Source organism: Taudactylus pleione, unplaced genomic scaffold, assembly GCF_031769625.1.
Source record: "Taudactylus pleione unplaced genomic scaffold, aTauple2 ptg000253l, whole genome shotgun sequence".
Lineage (NCBI taxonomy): Eukaryota > Metazoa > Chordata > Amphibia > Anura > Myobatrachidae > Taudactylus > Taudactylus pleione.
The window spans coordinates 5,733,572-5,756,374 of record NW_028284655.1 but is presented as its reverse complement, the minus strand read 5'-3'; the positions used below and the strand labels follow the sequence as shown (position 1 = coordinate 5,756,374).

The window sequence follows — 22,803 nt, the reverse complement described above, 5'->3', positions numbered from 1 at the left end:
GGCCCGCCGCCACTGCCGGCGCCTCCGGTCTGTCCCCTGAGACCGGAGGCACAGGACTGCATTTGAAATGCGCGGATCACCGCAAGCGGTGATCCGCGACCTTACCTGCTCCCCGTGGATCCGGCAGCAGTCCTGGGCACCCACAGAGTCCGGCTAGTACAGACTCTGGGGTCCCGCTGAGATCCCCAGATCTGTACTGGCGTCTCAGCGCCAGCGGGGTGACGGAGCAGCAGCTTAGACGTCCTATGGACAGTCCGACGCTGCCGCTCTGAAGAGTCCAAAGTCCATGGAAAAAACTTTGTCCCTAAAAAAATAAAATAAGCTTAGGGGCTGCTAATCAGCTCCCCCTGCGCTAACGGTGACCCGACTCCGGCCGGGCACCAACTGAAACTGAGGTGCCTCTGGCTTGGGGGTGGGGTTATAGGGAGAGTGGACCCAGTGCATCCTGGGAGCTAAAAGCTTTAACTGCGTGGTGCCCGGATTTGGTTCCCAACCTATACCCCAAGGTCAACCCTGTGGACCCCCTATGGACCCTGAAGTAGAAATGGGAGATAGTCAGATGGGTTGAGTTACTGCAGATTCCAATGAATGGGAGACCACATGGCACACACATCCTGCAGATTCCCATACTATAATAAAGCATGAATGGGAGACCACATGGCACACTGGGCACACACATCCTGCAGATTCCCATACTATAATAAAGCATGAATGGGAGACCACTGGGCACACATATCCTGCAGATTCCCATACTATAATAAAGCATGAATGGGAGACCACATGGCATACTGGGCACACACATCCTGCAGAGCCTCATACTATAATAAAGCATGAATGGGAGACCACATGGCACACTGGGCACACACATCCTGCAGATTCCCATACTATAATAAAGCATGAATGGAAGACCACATGGTACACTGGGCACACACATCCTGCAGATTCCCATACTATACTAAAGCATGAATGAGAGACCACATGGTACACTGGGCACACACATCCTGCAGAGCCTCATACTGTAATAAAGCATGAATGGGAAACCACATGGTACACTGGGGAACACATCCTGCAGAGCCTCATACTGTAATAAAGCATGAATGTGAGACCACATGGTACACTGGGCACACACATCCTGCAGATTCCCATACTATAATAAAGCATGAATGGGAGACCACATGGCACACTGGGCACACACATCCTGCAGATTCCCAAACTATAATAAAGCATGAATGGGAGACCACTGGGCACACATATCCTGCAGATTCCCATACTATAATAAAGCATGAATGGGAGACCACATGGCACACTGGGCACACACATCCTGCAGAGCCTCATACTATAATAAAGCATGAATGGGAGACCACATGGTACACAGGGCACACACATCCTGCAGAGCCTCATACTATAATAAAGAATGAATGGGAGACCACATGGCACACTGGGCACACACATCATGCAGATTCCCATACTATAATAAAGCATGAATGGGAGACCACATGGTACACTGGGCACACACATCCTGCAGATCCCCATACTATAATAAAGCATGAATGGGAAACCACATGGTACACTTGGCACACACATCCTGCAAAGCCTCATACTATAATAAAGCATGAATGGGAGACTACATGGTACACTTGGCACACACATCCTGCAGAGCCTCATACTGTAATAAAGCATGAATGGGAGACCACTGGGCACACATATCCTGCAGATTCCCATACTATAATAAAGCATGAATGGGAGACCACATGGCATACTGGGCACACACATCCTGCAGAGCCTCATACTATAATAAAGCATGAATGGGAGACCACATGGCACACTGGGCACACACATCCTGCAGATTCCCATACTATAATAAAGCATGAATGGGAGACCACATGGTACACTGGGCACACACATCCTGCAGATTCCAATACTATACTAAAGCATGAAAGAGAGACCACATGGTACACTGGGCACACACATCCTGCAGAGCCTCATACTGTAATAAAGCATGAATGGGAAACCACATGGTACACTGGGGAACACATCCTGCAGAGCCCCATACTGTAATAAAGCATGAATGTGAGACCACATGGTACACTGGGCACACACATCCTGCAGATTCCCATACTATAATAAAGCATGAATGGGAGACCACATGGCACACTGGGCACACACATCCTGCAGATTCCCATACTATAATAAAGCATGAATGGGAGACCACTGGGCACACATATCCTGCAGATTCCCATACTATAATAAAGCATGAATGGGAGACCACATGGCACACTGGGCACACACATCCTGCAGAGCCTCATACTATAATAAAGCATGAATGGGAGACCACATGGTACACAGGGCACACACATCCTGCAGATCCTCATACTATAATAAAGAATGAATGGGAGACCACATGGCACACTGGGCACACACATCATGCAGATTCCCATACTATAATAAAGCATGAATGGGAGACCACATGGTACACTGGGCACACACATCCTGCAGATCCCCATACTATAATAAAGCATGAAAGGGAGACCACATGGTACACTGGGCACACACATCCTGCAGATCCCCATACTATAATAAAGCATGAATGGGAAACCACATGGTACACTTGGCACACACATCCTGCAGAGCCTCATACTGTAATAAAGCATGAATGGGAGACCACATGGTACACAGGGCACACACATCCTGCAGATCCTCATACTATAATAAAGCATGAATGGGAGACCACATGGCACACTGGGCACACACATCCTGCAGATTCCCGAACTATAATAAAGCATGAATGGGAGACCACATGGCACACTGGGCACACACATCCTGCAGAGCCTCATACTATAATAAAGCATGAATGGGAGACCACATGGTGCACTGGGCGCACACATCCTGCAGATCCTCATACTATAATAAAGCATGAATAGGAGACCACATGTTACACTGGGCACACACATCCTGCAGAGCCTCATACTATAATAAAGCATGAATGGGAGAGCACATGGCACACTGGGCACACACATCCTGCAGATTCCCATACTATAATAAAGCATGAATGGGAGACCACATGGTAGACTGGGCACACACATCCTGCAGAGCCTCATACTATAATAAAGCATGAATGGGAGACCACACGGCACACTGGGCACACACACATCCTGCTGATCCTCATACCAGTGGCGTATCTATAATGGGTGCAGTGTGTGCGGGACACACAGGCCCCCGGGTCCAGGGTAGCCCCGCACCAATATTTTTTTTAAACTTACCTGTCCGAGGTCCCGCGTCGTGTGTCACTGCTGCTCAGAACACCGGAAAAATGGACGCCACGTCGACTAATGCTCCAGTGGCTGGCCAGCCGTGTCAGTCGGCTGCCAGCCACCAGGGAGAGAGGAGGGGGCCCCGCACAAGGAGCGCACACGGGCCCCTCCTCTCTTAAAACGCCCCTGCCTCATACTATAATAAAGCATGAATGAGAGACCACATGGCACACTGGGCACACACATCCTGCAGATCCTCATACTATAATAAAGCATGAATTGGAGACCACATGGTACACTGGGCACACACATCCTGCAGATCCTCATACTATAATAAAGCATGAATGGGAGACCACATGGCACACTGGGCACACATCCTGCAGATTCCCATACTATAATAAAGCATGAATGGGAGACCACATGGTACACTGGGGGCACACATCCTGCAGAGCCTCATACTATAATAAAGCATGAATGGGAGACCACATGGTACACTGGGCATACACATCCTGCAGATCCTCATACAATAATAAAGCATGAATGGGAGACTACATGGTACACTGGGCACACACATCCTGCAGATTCCCAAACTATAATAAAGCATGAATGGGAGACCACATGGTACACAGGGCACACACATCCTGCAGATCCTCATACTATAATAAAGCATGAATGGGAAACCACATGGTACACTGGGCACACACATCCTGCAGATCCTCATACTATATTAAAGCATGCATGGGAGACCACATGGTACACTGGGCACAGACATCCTGCAGATTCCCGAACTATAATAAAGCATGAATGGGAGACCACATGGCACACTGGGCACACACATCCTGCAGATTCCCATACTATAATAAAGCATGAATGGGAGACCACATGGTATACAGGGCACACACATCCTGCAGATTCCCATACTATAATAAAGCATGAATGGGAGACCAAATGGTACACTGGGGGCACACATCCTGCAGAGCCTCATACTATAATAAAGCATGAATGGGAGACCACATGGTACACTGGGCACACACATCCTGCTGATCCTCATACTATAATAAAGCATGAATGGGAGACAACATGGTACACACATCCTGCAGATCCTCATACTATAATAAAGCATGAATGGGAGACCACATGGTACACTGGGCACACACATCCTGCAGATCCTCATACTATAATAAAGCATGAATGGGAGAGCACATGGCACACTGGGCACACACATCCTGCAGATTCCCATACTATAATAAAGCATGAATGGGAGACCACATGGTACACTGGGCACACACATCCTGCAGATCCTCATACTATAATAAAGTATGAATGGGAGACCACATGGTAGACTGGGCACACACATCCTGCAGAGCCTCATACTATAATAAAGCATGAATAGGAGACCACATGGCACACTGGGCACACACATCCTGCTGATCCTCATACTATAATAAAGCATGAATGGGAGACCACATGGTACACTGGGCACACACATCCTGCAGATTCCCATACTATAATAAAGCATGAATGAAAGACCACATGGTACATAGGGCACACACATCCTGCAGATTCCCATACTATAATAAAGCATGAATGGGAGACCAAATGGTACACTGGGGGCACACATCCTGCAGAGCCTCATACTATAATAAAGCATGAATGGGAGACCACATGGTACACTGGGCACACACATCCTGCTGATCCTCATACTATAATAAAGCATGAATGGGAGACCACATGGTACACACATCCTGCAGAACCTCATACTATAATAAAGCATGAATGGGAGACCACATGGTACACTGGGCACACACATCCTGCAGATCCTCATACTATAATAAAGCATGAATGGGAGAGCACATGGCACACTGGGCACACACATCCTGCAGATTCCCATACTATAATAAAGCATGAATGGGAGACCAAATGGTACACTGGGCACACACATCCTGCAGATCCTCATACTATAATAAAGCATGAATGGGAGACCACATGGTAGACTGGGCACACACATCCTGCAGAGCCTCATACTATAATAAAGCATGAATAGGAGACCACATGGCACACTGGGCACACACATCCTGCTGATCCTCATACTATAATAAAGCATGAATGGGAAACCACATGGCACACTGGGCACACACATCCTGCAGATCCTCATACCAGTGGCGTATCTATAATGGGTGCAGTGTGTGCGGGACACACAGGCCCCCAGGTCCAGGGTAGCCCCGCAAGGACGCCACGTCTACTAATGCTCCAGTGGCTGGCCAGCCTTGTCAGTCGGCTGCCAGCCACCAAGAAGAGAGGAGGGGGCCCCGCACGAGGAGCGCACACGGGCCCCTCCTCTCTTAAAACGCCCCTGCCTCATACTATAATAAAGCATGAATGAGAGACCATATGGCACACTGGGCACACACATCCTGCAGATCCTCATACTATAATAAAGCATGAATGGGAGACCACATGGTAGACTGGGCACACACATCCTGCAGAGCCTCATACTATAATAAAGCATGAATAGGAGACCACATGGCACACTGGGCACACACATCCTGCTGATCCTCATACTATAATAAAGCATGAATGGGAAACCACATGGCACACTGGGCACACACATCCTGCAGATCCTCATACCAGTGGCGTATCTATAATGGGTGCAGTGTGTGCGGGACACACAGGCCCCCAGGTCCAGGGTAGCCCCGCAAGGACGCCACGTCTACTAATGCTCCAGTGGCTGGCCAGCCTTGTCAGTCGGCTGCCAGCCACCAGGAAGAGAGGAGGGGGCCCCGCACGAGGAGCGCACACGGGCCCCTCCTCTCTTAAAACGCCCCTGCCTCATACTATAATAAAGCATGAATGAGAGACCATATGGCACACTGGGCACACACATCCTGCAGATCCTCATACTATAATAAAGCATGAATGGGAGACCATATGGCACACAGGGCACACACATTCTGCAGATCCTCATAATAAAGCATGAATGGGAGACCACATGGCACACTGGGCACACACATCCTGCAGATGCTCATATTCTGACCATACTCACCGGATAGGGACAACTCTGCTACCAGCCGACTCCAGGAATTTGACATATGAATCTGCAATATAGGTTTTACCATACTGGAAAAAAACTTCATCAGAGACCTCCTGAGTTATGATTCCTGAGTTAAACAGAGATAAAGAAAATGTATATTGTACCATGCCTGTATTATGTATTTTACGATATATGCCTGGAGGATAATCAGTACTTAATTCTTCCCAATCAACAACTTCTACCTTTCAGTACTATTAATACTATTTAATACTCATTTGTCTGTTTGTGATAGATGGAGTGCTAACTGCATAGTATAATTACAATGGTCATGGCTGGAACTGTGTGTGCCTGGAGGTCTAGTGTGCTCATCTTTAGTCCTAGGGAAATCAATCCCAACCCATTTTTTGTAATCCCAGGATTAGGGATTGGATTGTACTATATTTATTCTGTTGTCCCCAAAGTGCATCAGGTTGGTGTTTTATGGGACTTTGTATCTATTTTTTTCCTTGGAAAACTAAGTTGAACGTTTTAAGATTACACCCTTCTTACAACATGATGTCTACATATGGGCAGCTACACAGGGAAGATCTGAAGTATCCGACAGGAGGAGACTAAAGAAGGTTAGGGACACACTTGTTATTGTGATCAGTAGTCAAATGAATAGATAATTATATTTGTATACACGGACTGTACTCACAAGAAGTTGCAGCCTCAGTCACCTGGCAAAGCAATCACAGCCTCTCAGATGAAACACTCCAATGAGGCTGCTGCTAATCATCTCCACAAATCAGAGGAGCAAGTGATGGGCTCCTCCAATCAGAGCTCAGCACATGCCCCTCTGCAGACTCTCATGGGACTTACCCTCTAGTTCACTGCAGTGTGCCCCGATCGTCTGCATGTAGCTACCGGGCTCCATTAACCCTTGGGGCTGCTGCGGCGGCCGGCAGATGGGCCCCTTTTATTAATCTCAAAATCTCAGGATTGCTGCCTCCAGTCTCAGGATTCAAATCCCAGACTTCTTGAGGCTTTAGGGAGATCAAAGCTGCCCCACGGCCCTTGCTTCTGGATAGAAGGGTGTCTGGAACGGAACCCTGCAGCCACTATCGCTGCGACAGTGCCGCCCGGAGTGTCCTTTGGAGGCTCTAGTCATACACCATGCCATCTGTGCAGCCGCTTGAAGCACTCTCAAGACTGGCAGCTCTGCCACCTCTCTGCAACGTCCTGCCCTGTTAAGGCAGTGCCCGCCGCCATCTGCTTTTGCAGTCAGTTACATCCCCCTGTATTTAAAACACCCATTCTCAGCAGCCATAACCAAAATTCAAACTCTCAACCTAAAATCTAAATGCATGAAGTTAGTTGTAATTGTCAGCATAAACAACTTACAGTTGAGCAGATCTATGTAGTGTGCGGCTACAGGGGACTGGATATGTGGTTGCACACTACATAGATCTGCTTAGCTGCAATAGTTTAACTGACAGCTACAACTATCTTCATATAGTTAAAATTGAGTTTTACAGTTCGACTCCTGGTTATGGCTTCTGCAAAATGTGTGTATTAAATTCAAGGGGATGTAACTGAATATCAAGGTGCACATGAATCACACAATGAATATGGTAGGAGGTTTCATGTTACAGATGAGGGAGGGAAAGGGGAGAGAGCACATACAGATGAGGGAGGGAAAGGGGAGAGAGCACATACAGATGAGGGAGGGAAAGGGGATAGAGCACATACAGATGAGGGAGGGAAAGGGGAGAGAGCACATACAGATGAGGGAGGGAAAGGGGAGAGAGCACATACAGATGAGGGAGGGGAGGGGGAGAGAGCACATACAGATGAGGGAGGGGAGGGGGAGAGAGCACATACAGATGAGGTAGGGGAGGGGGAGAGAGCACATACAGATGAGGTAGGGGGAGAGAGCACATACAGATGAGGGAGGGGAGGGGGAGAGAGCACATACAGATGAGGGAGGGGAGGGGGAGAGAGCACATACAGAGGAGGGAGGGGTGGGGGAGAGAGCACATACAGAGGAGGGAGGGGGAGAGAGCACATACAGATGAGGGAGGGGAGGGGGAGAGAGCACATACAGATGAGGGGGAGAGAGCACATACAGATGAGGGGGAGAGAGCACATACAGAGGAGGGAGGGGTGGGGGAGAGAGCACATACAGATGAGGGAGGGGAGGGGGAGACAGCACATACAGATGAGGGAGGGAAAGGGGAGAGAGCACATACAGATGAGGGAGGGGAGGGAGAGACAGCACATTAGGGGAGGGGGAGAGAGCACATACAGATGAGGTAGGGGAGGGGCACAGAGCACATACAGATGAGGTAGGGGAGGGGGACAGAGCACATACAGATGAGGTAGGGGAGGGGGACAGAGCACATACAGATGAGGTAGGGGAGGGGGAGACAGCACATACAGATGAGGTAGGGGAGGGGGACAGAGCACATACAGATGAGGTAGGGGAGGGGGAGACAGCACATACAGATGAGGTAGGGGAGGGGGACAGAGCACATACAGATGAGGTAGGGGAGGGAGAGAGCACATACAGATGAGGTAGGGGAGGGGGAGAGCACATACAGATGAGGTAGGGGAGGGAGAGAGCACATACAGATGAGGTAGGGGAGGGGGAGAGAGCACATACAGATGAGGTAGGGGAGGGGGAGAGAGCAAATGGACATACAGACAAGGGAGGGGAAGCACAGGAATTGACATAGAAATGAGTGGTGATAAAGGCACAATACTGGACACGAATGAGGGGGTGTGGGAAAATTATATAGAACAGGATGTTGCATTTAGAGAGATATTTACATGTTCATAAATTCATACAGTACCTCCTGCAAAGTGGTACTTTACCTAATCAAAGTGTTTATTTGGTACTGGCAAAAAAAAAAAAAGGTTGCAAACCCCTGCTCTGAATGATATGCACAATGTTCAGAGAGGAACCGTGCACAGAAAATCCAAAACACCAGGTGGAATAAGCAGAGAGGTGACAAATTAATGAGATCACATCACTATTCTACATTTGTAGGGGACCTAGCTACTTCCACTATATAACTATGTGATGCATTCATTGCGTAACCGGGCATCTACGCTACTGGTAGGGGCGTATTTAGGGGTTCAGAACGACCCCTAGGTACACAAGTAATTGCTGCCCTCCCCTGCCCAATTTAATTATTTCCCTTTTTTGGGTATAAGCCCTCATTTGATGACTTGCAATTTAATATAGTAAAAAAAGCCATGGACTATGATATTTTGTGTTATATTCAATTATGTATACATATTTACGAAGTAGGTCAGCTTTCAGGGGCAGTCCTACCTGTTTATACTCCACTCACGATGGCGTATAGTACAGTAGAGTGGAAATATTTTGTAGGTGCGTACTGATAAATTACGGACTACTAAAACTAGCATCCAAGTGGCGCCCCAATGCACGTGTCTCAGGTATTTAATGGGAAATTTAGTACTGGCTACTAGTGCCCACCTACATGTGACCATGGGCTACTGTTGCCCACCTACATGTGACCATGGGCTACTGGTGCCCACCTACATGTGACCATGAGCTACTGGTACCCACCTACATGTGACCATGAGCTACTGGTGCCCACCTACATGTGACCATAAATAGGCTACTTTTATCTGTAGCATTTCTTATTATGCCAGTTTACGATTAACTCATCATCAGAACCTGTATTTGCAAAAGTTCATTTCACAGGATATATAGCCTATATGAAGCTGGGCTGACTATACTCAACTCCTCCTGCTGTACGACATGGCTGAGATAGTACTGGGAACAATTAAGGGCAAACCTGGAACATGGTGATTATTTCATAAAACAGTTCTGAAAATTGCTCCTGCTTATAAGTGAGACATGTGACAAGTAAAGCAAACAGCACACTTCTCCATCTTACCTATTATTGGCCTGTCATTCTCTCCCAACACTTGGATATTGATGAGTGCAGAGGCCAGAAGGAAGAGGCACAAGAGGAAACCTCCAAGCGGATACATCCTGATCACTGGGTCGCTCTTACTTCTGTACAGGTATGAGAAAATTTACACAAATAACACTTACTGCAATGTGTTGCAGACAGGCCATAAAATAAGGATTGGTGGATTGTTTTAGAACCACACAGATATTGTCATCCCCAACCCCCAACTTATAGCATGCAGGGAAAATATGGGCTGCTTCGGCATGTAGGGCACAAATACTGGGCAGCTTTGTTCTTACAGTGGAATTTAAAATGGAGCCAGGTAGGAGAGACATGCACCCTTCCCAACTCTAAATCTGTATGCTCATTATGTATTTGACCCCCTCATTTAACCTCATACATCGCAACCCAACATAGCTCTGAATTGAATATACTGAAGAGTGTTTCTAATGAATTAAACATTTCCACCATGATCTCTTTCACCATGGTGTAGTCCTAGCAGCATCTCAACTTAGTGCAGTCTCAGCTATTTTATAGTACATCCCATTAGGACAGTGGCCAGGGAACAGGGCTAAATTTCCACACATGGAGAAAAAATGAAATTCCTGGGGGTAATGGATGGACAGCCGGGCATGCATATGAATGATTCTATAATATAGAATGATTCATATGCATGCCCGGCTGTGCCGCAGGGAGGGTCTAAGCTGGATGCCCGCTGAGATGTTATTACCAGCGGCCGCCCGGCTCCTTCCCTGCAGCGCCACGTTAGCCTGAGGCTGGAGTTCTTTTCTGAACTCCAGCTTCCGCCTCTCTCCATGCGCACTATGGGAGAGACGTCATGATGTCTCTCTCATAGTTCCGTGGAGCAGCCGGGCGGACAGGACGGCGGCGGATGCAGGAGCGGGGATTAAGGTAAGTGGGGTTTTTTGTACAAGCGGCACTACAGGGGCATTATATGGGGGCACTACTACAGGGGCATTATATGGGGGCACTACTATATGATTTCCTTCCATTCAAATCAAGGGGATAATGTCGGCGTATCTAAATATATTTTATATAGTTATATCCAGGAAAAAGAAGAGAAAGTAGGCTCTCTTAGTGGGGCACTCTTATGTTATACATATATAAAATGTAACTTTTATTTATAGTATTTAACGATATGTTAATATGTGATGGTGAACAAGCCCACCACCGGCGAAACGCGCGTCTAAGGACATCAAATATGATGGTCAGGCGGGTGCACAGGCCAACCATGACTGTTCATTCCGTCTAAAGGGTAACACTGTATCCTACCATTCAGACCTCTGTGTCTGTCATATTGCCTATAATTTACTACTCAGACCTATTGTGTCCACAATATTGCCTGCATAGATGGCACAGTATCTTATGCTCCCATGGGATTGTGAGAGAATTTAAAAATTATTCCCTCATATTAGTCACACATTGCTGACCACAAGCGGACACTAGTGTTATGTGTGTGCATATATGTACAGGTGGTAACACACATTCTGAGATCCCTGGCTATGATAATGAATATGGTAGGTGCGACTATTGGAGTGGATTTCTATACACCATATGTAAACAGCACCACTAGTTCCAAAAACATGTAGGGATGTCCATGTATTATATTTCGATATAGGAACAAATGTATACATGTGATACACCTTATAACTGCACTGTGTTATATGTTACATTGCAATCATTTACCCAATATACCCAATTTAGGGTGAAGGGTAACACTATATCTTACCATTCAGACCTCCGTGTCTGTCATATTGTGTCTCATCACTCAGACCTTTGTGTCTAATATACTTTCTGCATATACGGTACAGCATCCTGTGTCTTTATGGGAATGTGAGAGAACTTAACGATTACTTTCTCATATTAATTATACACTGCTGACCACAAGCGGACACTGGTGCTATATGTGTATATATATATATGTGCAGGGGAAATGTACATTCTGAGATTTATGGTTATGGTAATGAACGTGGTAGGTGCGATTACTGGTGTGAATATCTATACACCACATATGAATAGCATTATTAGCTCCTAAATATCTAAGTATGTCCATGTATGATTTCTGATATAGGAACAACCATACACATGTGATACACTCTATAGCTGCACTGTGTTACATGGAATATTGCAATCATTTACCCAATACACCCAATATAGGGTTTGATATATGAGCATTATCATTATTTTCAACAATATTTTCGCCCTTTCTCCATAGTGTGGTATTCACACACCTATATGGCATTAAATTATATTGAATGATGTGATTGAAAATTCAGGGTTTTGAAAAGCAGAAAATCCCTGGTAAATATATCCTGTCTCTATACCATTGAAATAATTAAAAATCTTGATTGAATCATTTGGAATGATAGCCATCTTATCAAGGTTTCTTGGTTGGATATATGTTGTTTTGTGTTGTTTGTTATTTACGTATACTTTGGGATTATTTTAAATACTATAAATAAAAGTTATATTTTATATATGTATAACATAAGAGTGCCCCACTAAGAGAGCCTACTTTCTCTTCTTTTTCCTGGATATAACTGTATCTTGGCTCTGGGGAGCACCACCAATAAGAGCGATTTAGAAATCCAAAAATACAAAATACTTTTTTGGACATCATCTGTGATAATACTGGTAAATGAAATATATGAGAATATTGAATTTCTGTGCGGAGATCATCTTCTCTTTTTTCCATATTTTATATAGTAAAAGGTAAAAAAGTTCCCTGACCCCTGCATTAGGACATACTTGCTGACTTTTGTACATTTCCCAAACCTATCTTTTGGGTGAGGGAGGGGGACACGATAATTTCCTAGTAGCCCAGCCCACCGCTGTTTAAAGACATAGCCTGTGGTCCCATTGTTATCACGGGGAAATCTAATTATTTATGATCCTCGTGGAGGCTAAAATATACAGAGGGGTGCAAGCTTTAGCACTGACTCAGCTGACTGTTGATTAGACTAGGGCAGGATGCTTAGTTTTACAGACAAGATGCGTAGCCATACAGGGCAAGTGGATGATAAATTCCTCTCCCCTTCAATGTCTGCTCCTCACCTCCATGTGAGCTAGCTCCCACTCCATGTTTGGGCACTTATGGGGCTGTTGGAAGTGGCTCCCCACCAGGGGCGTATCTACCCATTGGCCAGGATGGCACTCGCTGGGTGTGCCGGACGAGGGGGGGCGCCATCCGGTGGTGCCACCCGTGGACAAGGGGTAGATGTTTAGGGTACTGCTCCCCCCCCCACCACCCAGCCCCTGCAGCCCACACAGATACTCACCGTGTGGCTGCGGCAGGCTCCTCAGTAAGAGCAGCAATACGACGCGTGTGACGTCTTGACGTCACACGCGCCTTATGTAAAAAAAAAAAAAACCATTATGGGCGGAATTCAATTGTTTCTACCCCCTTCGCGCCCGACGGAGCTATTCAATTCTTGCTCCTGTCGGGCGCGATCAGCTGCCAGCGCTACATTTCAGCTTGCAGCCCCAGGGGGGTGAGAGCTGAAATGTGCGAAAAGTGACCTGTTTGGGTGCCCAAACAGTACTTTTCGCAGTCGCGCCCAGCACTTTGGCGATCAGTGCGCGGTCAGTGCGAAAAATGGCAATTGAATAGCGGCCCGCGATCTCCTGTCACTTTAGACGGGAGATCCGGACCGCGTAATCAGTTGAATTCCACCCTATGAATCATTTGCTCGTACCACTGTCAGCCAACGGCAATCACCAGCGGCTGCCAGTGGTATGAGCAAATGATTCATAAAAGATTTTTTTACACAAGTCATGACGTCACGTGCGCTGCATTGCTGCTCTTACTGAGGAGCCTGCTGCAGCCTCACAACAGCAGGAAGATACAGCGGCGCTGAGGGAGCCAGCATGGTGATGAGGTAAGTACTGGGCGTGGGTGGGGGGCACTGCATAATGCGCACTACTTTAAGGGGCCATGTGTGTGGGGCACTGCATAAGGGGCAATACTACTTTAGGGGACCTTCATATGGGTCAAAACGATAGGGGGCACTGCATAAGGGGCGCTGTATATGGGGCAAAACTACTGGGGGCACAACTTTAGGGGGACCTGCATATGGGTCAAAACAACGGGGCACTGCATAAGGGGCGCTGTATATGGGGAAAAACTACTGGGGGCACTACTTTAGGGAGACTGCATAATTGGAACTACTTTAGGGGAACCTGCATATGGGTCTAAACTACAGGGGGCACCACTTTAGGGGCGCTGCATATGGGGCGCTGCATTTGGGGCAAAACTACTGGGGGCACCACTTTAGGGGCCCTGCATATGGGGCACTGCATAAGGAGCACTACTTTAGGGGGACCTGCATATGGGGCAAAACTACTCGGGGCACTGCAGAAGGGGAACTACTTTAGGGACACTGCATATGGGGCACGGCATAAGGGTTACAATACAGATACACAACTAAAAATGGGGGTGTATCTCACACACATTATATATATATATATATATATATATATATATATATATATATAATCAACTCGGTCTGGCACTCCCAATAAAGAATAATCAACGTGCCCGGTGCCTTTCCTGGACAATAGTAATATCAAACAAATGGATGGATGGCACTCGCAGCTTTCCACAACATATGAAAATAACACGCTAGGACCAGCGTTTAATCCGTCAACGTTTCCGTCAACGTGTTAACACTTCGAAATGTTGACGGATTAAACGCTGGTCCTAGCGTGTTATTTTCATATGTTGTGGAAAGCTGCGAGTGCCATCCATCTGTTTGATATATATATATATATATACATATATACACACATTAGGGGTGTGCACCGGCCACTTTTTTTGTGTTTTGGTTTTGGATCTGGATCTTTCTTCGTGTTTTGGATCTGGATTGGTTTTGCCAAAACCACCCTTCCGTGTTTTGGGTTCTGGGTTTTGGATCTGTATTTTTTTTTTAAAAAGCATAAAAACAGCTAAAATCACAGAATTTGTGTGTTTTTCTGCTCCTATGCTATTATTAACCTCAATAACCTTAATTTCCACTCATTTCCAGTCTATTCTGAACACATCACACCTCACAATAGTGTTTTTATATCCAAAAGGTTGCACCGAGGTAGCTGGATGACTATGCTAAGAGATACGAGTGGGCGGCACAAACACGTGGTCCATCTAGGAGTGACCCTGCAGTGGCAGACAGGATGGCAGTTTGAAAAACTAGGCCCCAAACAGTACATAATTCAAAGAAAAAAAAAGAGGTGCAAGATGGAATTGTCCTTGGGCCCTCCCACCCACCCTTATGTTGTATAACCAGGACATGCACACTTTAACAAACCAAACATTTCAGCGCCAGGGTCTGCCACACGACTGTGGCTGAAATGATTGGTTCGTTTGGGCCCCCACAAAACAAGCTGGCAATTAATCTGTCCCTGCACAAACTGGCTCTACGGAGGCAAGATGTCGTCCTCGCCATCTTCAGTGTTGTGTACATCCTCATTCTCACAGAGTATTAATTCGTCCCCGCTAGAATCCACAACCACAGGTCCCCCTGTACGTTCTGGAGGCTGGTCTCCCTGGAAGAGTTGATCATTCATTTTATGAACATCATCTTCTCCACATTTTGTGGAAGCAACCTCCTACGCCTTTCGCTGACAAGGTTCCCGGCTGCACTAAATACTCTTTCGGAGTACACACTGGAGGGGGGGCAACTCAGGTAAAATAGAGCCAGTCTGTACAGGGACCTCCAAATTGCTTCTTTTTCCTGCCAGTACAGGTACGGACTGTCTGACATGCCTACTTGGATGCTGTCACCGATGTAATCCTTTAACAGACAGACGCACGCTTGTCGCTGCTGCTTTAAGGATGCAGGTGCGGCTACAGCCCACACATTTCACAAAGACAGAAAAAAAAAAGAATAATTTTTTTAATGTTTGTGGAGCGCACTTTGAGGGTTACACCACCCTTTAAAAGACAGACGCATGCTTGTCGCTGCTGCTTTGAGGACAGTATCATATGCAGTGACAGTAGACTTGTCAGAAACTGTTGGCACGTCCTTCAGTCCGGACCAGATGTCCAAACCGGCCCTTGACTTATGACAGAGGTGCACGCTTGGCGCTGCTACTGTGTTGATGCACGTGCGGCTACATCGCACACAAGTCACAAACACATAAAAAAAATAGTTTTTTATTTTTTGGAGCACTTTGAGGGTTACACCACCCTTTAACAGACAGACGCACGCTTGTCGCTGCTGCTTTGAGGATGCAAGTGCGGCTACAGCCCACACAATTCACAAAGACAGAAAAAAAAGAAGAATATTTTTATTGTTTGTGGAGCGCACTTTGAGGGTTACACCACCCTTTAACAGACAGACGCACGCTTGTCGCTGCTGCTTTGAGGATGCAGGTGGAATCTAGACGGGATTTGGAACCGGGGACACACTACCTCCATCAATTGTCTAAATCCCACTGCACTAATGGCGGATACCGGATGCACGTCTAACACCAACATAGCAGTCAAGGCCTCAGTTATATGTTTTGCTTCAGGATGACTGCTGTCGTGTACTTCATCTTCATCGCTAGGGACTGTTGGAGGGTCAATTGTTTAGTAAAAGTAGTGGTGTTCCTACTTCCTCTCTGGGATGATGAACAACTCCCAGCAGCAGCAACAGCACTAGGAGGAAGTGGTTCTTGATCTTTCCCTATTTTATTTTTATCGGAGAAAGTTTGGTCCTCCATTTATGTTATATTGATATATACGTGCGGCAAAGGCGCACACAAACACAGAAAATATTTTTTTTATTTTTGCTGGAGAGTAGTGCACTTTGTGGGTTACACCACCCTTTAAGAAATGAGCCAGCCGGCTCTTTACTTATGGGACATAGGCGCATGCTTGGCGCTGCTCCTTTGTTGATGCATGTGCAGCCACAGTGCACACAATTCACAAACACAGAAAATATTTTGATATTTGGTTTGGAGTGTACTTTGGGGGTTACAGCACCCTTTAACGGTCAAGCCAGCCGGCCCTTTACTTATGACACAGGCGCACGCTTGGCACTACTTTGTTGATGCACGTGCGGCTACTGCGCACACAATTCACAAACACAGAAAATATTTTTTTATTTGGTTTGCAGTGTACTTTGGGGGTTACAGCACCCTTTAACGGTCAAGCCAGCCGGCCCTTTACTTATGACACAGGCGCACGCTTGGCACTACTTTGTTGATGCACGTGCGGCTACTGCGCACACAATTCACAAACACAGAAAAAATATATATTTTTTTAGCACTTGGGGGGAGCACCCCTGACGGACAGAGCACCCCCTGGACAACACTACAGCACCCCTTTAGGACTGGGACACTGCACAGGACTTTGGAGTGGACACAGCTCCTATGGACAACTGACTGCACAACACAGTCCAGCCAGTCCCTATGGACTTTGAAGTAGTGGACACAGCCCCTATGGACAACAGCAGCGCAGCACAGCACAGCACAACACTACTCTGCACTACACTACACTACACAGCCAGCCCTAACTCCCACCCTCCCTCTTCACTGTCCACAGCCGAGTGAGAAAATGGCGCCAACGCGGGTACCCAGTGCCGGTTCTATGGTTACGCATGGTACGCGGCCGCGTAAGGTGCCACGTAGTGAAGGGCGCCGCGGCCGCGACCATGCAGATTTCAGTGGCTTACAGTGGTGCAGACTGTGTCTCTGTGACACAGTCTGCACCGCGCGTGTAGCGCTGACCGGACGGAGTTTGGTCAGCGCTACACAGTGCCAAACACACAGCCGCCGGGCACTAGAAGGGAGGATTACTACTGGGGCACTTGAAGGGGGGATTACTACTGGGGGCACTTGAAGGGGGGGATTACTACTGGGGGCACTTGAAGGGGGGGATTACTACTGGGGGCACTTGAAGGGGGGGATTACTACTGGGGGTACTTGAAGGGGGGATTACTACTGGGGGAATTTGAAGGGGGGATTACAGGGGGCACTAGAAGGGAGGATTACTACTGTGGCACTTGAAGGGGGGATTACTACTGAGGGCACTTGAAGGGGGGATTACTACTGGGGGCACTTGAAGGGGGGGGATTACTACTGGGGGCACTTGAAGGGGGGGATTACTACTGGGGGCACTTGAAGGGGGGGATTACTACTGGGGGCACTTGAAGGGGGGGATTACTACTGGGGGCACTTGAAGGGGGGGATTACTACTGGGGGCACTTGAAGGGGGGGATTACTACTGGGGGGCACTTGAAGGGGGGGATTACTACTGGGGGCACTTGAAGGGGGGGATTACTACTGGGGCACTTGAAGGGGGGATTACAGGGGGCACTAGAAGGGAGGATTACTACTGGGGCACATGAAGGGGGGATTACTACTGGGGGCACTAGAAGGGGGGATTACTATTGGGGGCACTACTACTGGGGGCACTTGAAGGGGGGCTACTACTGGGGGCACTTGAAGGGAGGATTACTACTGGGGGGGGGGACTACTACTGGGGGCACTACATGGGGGGGAAACCTCCACTTGGGGCACAACAATGGGGGGACTACTACAAGGGGGGGACTACTAGGGGCACTACAAGAGGGGGGACTACTACTGGGGGCACTGTATAAGCTTACTAATGGGGGCACAAGGGGCACTGCACAGGGGGGACCACTACCGCGGGCACTGCATAGGGGGGGCGCCAAAAAACCTACTCGCTTACCAAAAAATTGGGGCTAGGGCCAGCCCTGCGGGTACCTTATATAGGATCCAAAACCCGCGAGACCCGGAAGGCGGGATGATGACGTTTTGCCTCGATTTCAGATCCGAGTCAGGCGGGAAAAGTCGAGCCTGACTCGGATCGGCCTCGAATCGGGGGGGCTCGGATTTCAGAAATCCGAACCCGCTCACCCCTAATACACATACATACACACACTGTATTTGTGTGTGTATATAGAAGGGAGAGAGATATTTGGACCCCCCCTCTAAAAATCCTGTTTCCCCTGCCTAGGGACAAAGAAGGGGGATGGCAGGGGACACAGAAAAGAGTTGACTGGGGACACAGAAAGGGAAAGGCTAATGACTGGGGAGACAGAGGGGGATGGCTGGGGAGGCAGAATGTAATTATTCAGAAAATATGGAGGGAGGGGGGTGCCAATCCATCACTTTGCCAGGGGCGCACAGACCCTTAGATACACCCCTGCTCCCCACTCCTGCAAAAATCATACAGAGAGCAGACAGAAAAGTGTCTGCCACAACTGTCAAGCTCTGCAGATCAGAGAAGTGTGGTGGGGTATTAATGTAAAGAAGTGGGGAGTATTAAAGTAATGTGGGGGCTATTAATATAAGACTGTCAGGGTATTTGTGACCACTGGTGGGGCTACTTTTTCTTCATATGTGGGGGCTATTTTAAATATTCTTGGTGGGGGATTTTAACGAATTCTCAGGGCTATCATACAATGTGGGATTTCTATTAAATGTGGGTGCAAATTATTTAAAGATAGAGTTGAGGGAAAGAAGGCCTGTTTATTGAAAGTAAATGTATAATGTAATATTGGGGTTGGTTGAGAAAGGGTCACTTATTAAATGTCTCAAATGTCTCAATAGTTAACTACAGTCCATTGCATTCTTTGGATGTTTGTAGGCACTAAGACTAAGGGGTCTATTTACTAAGCAGTGTTAGGAGACAGAGTGAAAAGTGATAAGGTGCCAGCCAATCAGCTCCCAACAACTGTCATTTTTCAAAACACAGCCTGTAAGATGACAGTTGGGAGCTGATTGGCTGGCACCTTATCACTTTTCACTCTGTCTCCTAACACTGCTTAGTAAATAGACCCCTAAATGTGGCAGAAAATTGCTTATATAAGAGTGAAACTTGTTTGAAGATAGTAAAAAGGTTTACCTTCATGAGACTGATCTCCTATGTTTTCATTACTGTATTCTGGAAATACATTCAGGAAGCAGATTGTCTCTGTCGTCACTAGGAGGGGTTATCATTAGGAGAATAAGGAACTAAACACGCTTTATTTTACAAAGCATAGTCAGGAGAGGCAGTAACCCACACTGTCACACAGCAACAGGAAGCTTATAAAGTAGAAAGCCCTCATTCACACAAACAGATACTGAGGAAATAGCAGACACATATAGTTATCTGGGTATTATTTATAAATAGCCTAATGTCTACATTATCTGATATCCAGTTGCAGCACTGGAAAGGTGAATGTTCTGTCTTATTTTATACAAGTGCTTAGTGAAAAACAATATTCCTTGTTTTGACTGCCAGTTTAAGTTCTCAGTAAGTGTATTTAATAGGTATACTGCATATAGCTTGTTACAGTTATGTATTCCCACTACGGCCCTGTGTGGAGTTTGTATGTTCTCCCTGTGCTTGCATGGGTTTCATCCCACACTAGAAAAAAATACTGGTAGGTTAATTGGCTCCCCACAAAATTGACCATAGTGTGTATGTATGTGAGCATGTGGTAGGGAATATAGATTGTAAGCTCCACTGGGGCAGGGATAGATGTTAATGATAAGATATTCTCTGTAAAGCGCTGCGGAATATGTGCGCGCTATATAAATAACTGGTAATAAATATTTAAAATGTAGTAACATTAATAATGATCAGATCAGTGGTCATTCATTTATTAGTGTGCGCACCCTGACTGCTGACAGCTTTGCCTGTAGCTCAGCCTTATGCGTCACCCCTGGCCTTCCCAATACTTTTGTGTGGTTTAAGTAAATCACCTACCAAATAGTGGGTGCAAGACACATTCTTACTATGGGGTGTGGTATATTGTGTCAACATGAGAATATTGACATGATCGTAGTGTTGACATGTAGCATGTCAACATTGACCACGGCAACATGCATCATGTAAACACGGTCCCCTCCCCACAGATCCTTAGTTCCTGTTACACTCCCCATCCTGCAAACTACACTAGGAAGTGGGATATCATCCACTCTTCCCGGGAACCAGGGGTCTACCTGAAAAATCAGGGGTTTCCAAGACCTTCTGGGAAACTGGATAAATATGTCTCAGGGCGTCTTTGTCCAGTCACTTCTATGTGGAATCCCAGCTGCTTAGTCACACTCTTTGCTCCTCTATCCACATGATACTGAGCTCAATGTCCTCCTCCATTTGGCATATTCTTAACGAAAGGCTTCAATTCCCCCGCAGGCAAGTTCCTGGACCAGCCCAAGAGATGTAGTGATTCCTAGTAAGAGCTGTTCAAAAGTCAATGCATTTGATACATTTCTAATGATGAACAGTTGGAAGATTATTGTAATAGGTGTTTTCTAAAGGTGCCCTCATATATAGAGACATTTTACACGATCTGGCCGATTTCGACGAATCGTGACGACAAATCGGGTAAAAAAAAATACAAATCGTGAGTTTATAGTCACGAGCACGATGCCGATGCGCGTCCCCGCTCGTCGTACATCGCATTTTCTGATCTGCCGTGCTGTACGGCAGATTAGCCAACCAGGAACACGATGGAAGCAGATCGTGAGGGTTTTTTCCCTCATGATGAATCGTACGATTCATCACACAATGCGGAATTTGACTGACAGAAGCCTGGACACGCCCCATCGCCATCTTGTGCAGCATCGTGTATGGAGCAAGACAGTCGCACATTGAGGAGCCTGCACACTAGATTCTTGTTTTGGACAAGTTTTGGTGAGTGTTGGTACAGTTTAAATAAAACCACACTGATCACCAATATGTGCTCTCCACTGCCCACCAATGTGTGCCCCCAGGTAATAAATGCATGACCCAGCCACCGCACCGCCGTATTGAGGCGGGCGGTGGCTGGGTCATGCATTAAGCTCCCACTGCCCACCAATGTGTGCCCCCCAGGTATTAAATGCATGACCCAGCCACCGCCCGCCGTATTGAGGCGGGCGGTGGCTGGGTCATGCATTAAGCTCCCACTGCCCACCAATGTGTGTAATATAACAAAAAAATAAATAAACACGTATTTTACAAAAAAAATCACGATACGTTACATTTAAAAACACATTATTTAAAGCTGGGGGTCTTCTACCTTTCGGTCTCCAGCTGTTGTGGAACTACAGATCCCAGGATGACCTGCCACCCACCTTTGAAACTGTTTTTAGGGCATCCTGGGATCTGTAGTTCTACCACAACGACAGGCCCAAAGGTGGAAAACCCATACTGTCAAACAAAGAAAAACATTATATTACCAAGCAATAAACACATGACATTCCTGTAAAAGAAAACATGATTAGAATACCATAACAAACCTTTAAAAACCTGTAAAAAAATAATATTAAAACATTAAAAATGTGAACTATAACAACATTACATTTAACAAAACTATATACACAAATATTTAAATGTCCTTTTTCTTCTTATTCATAGATAATGTCCATGGATTCTGAACGTGCATTCGTTACAGGATTCATTGAAATTCTGCACTCGGAAGAGTGTCTGTGGAAGATCAGTTCTCGGAAGTACCACAATAAGTCCCACAAGTTGGCCGCACTAGAGGAACTTTTGGTGTATACGAAAAAATCCATATCTGATGCAGACCTGAAAACTGTACGGCAAAAGATTCAAAATCTCAGGACAGTGTACATCAAAGAAAAAAAGAAG

At 46.6% G+C, this 22,803-nt stretch overlaps 1 protein-coding gene across 1 annotated transcript in view; it reads right to left on the bottom strand.

Moving 5' to 3' along the window:
* The window catches only part of LOC148515138 (gamma-glutamyl hydrolase-like), a 39,547-nt gene extending 19,408 nt beyond the window's left edge, over positions 1-20,139 (bottom strand). Inside the window, exons 1-3 of the mRNA XM_088480396.1 lie at positions 20,086-20,139; positions 10,194-10,315; positions 6,295-6,409 (exon numbers count right to left, since the gene is read on the bottom strand). Of these exons, the coding sequence (XP_088336522.1) occupies positions 6,295-6,409; positions 10,194-10,290 (212 nt within the window). The 5' untranslated portion in view covers positions 10,291-10,315; positions 20,086-20,139. The remainder of the gene's footprint in view (positions 1-6,294; positions 6,410-10,193; positions 10,316-20,085) is intronic.
* Positions 20,140-22,803: the final 2,664 nt, after the last annotated feature.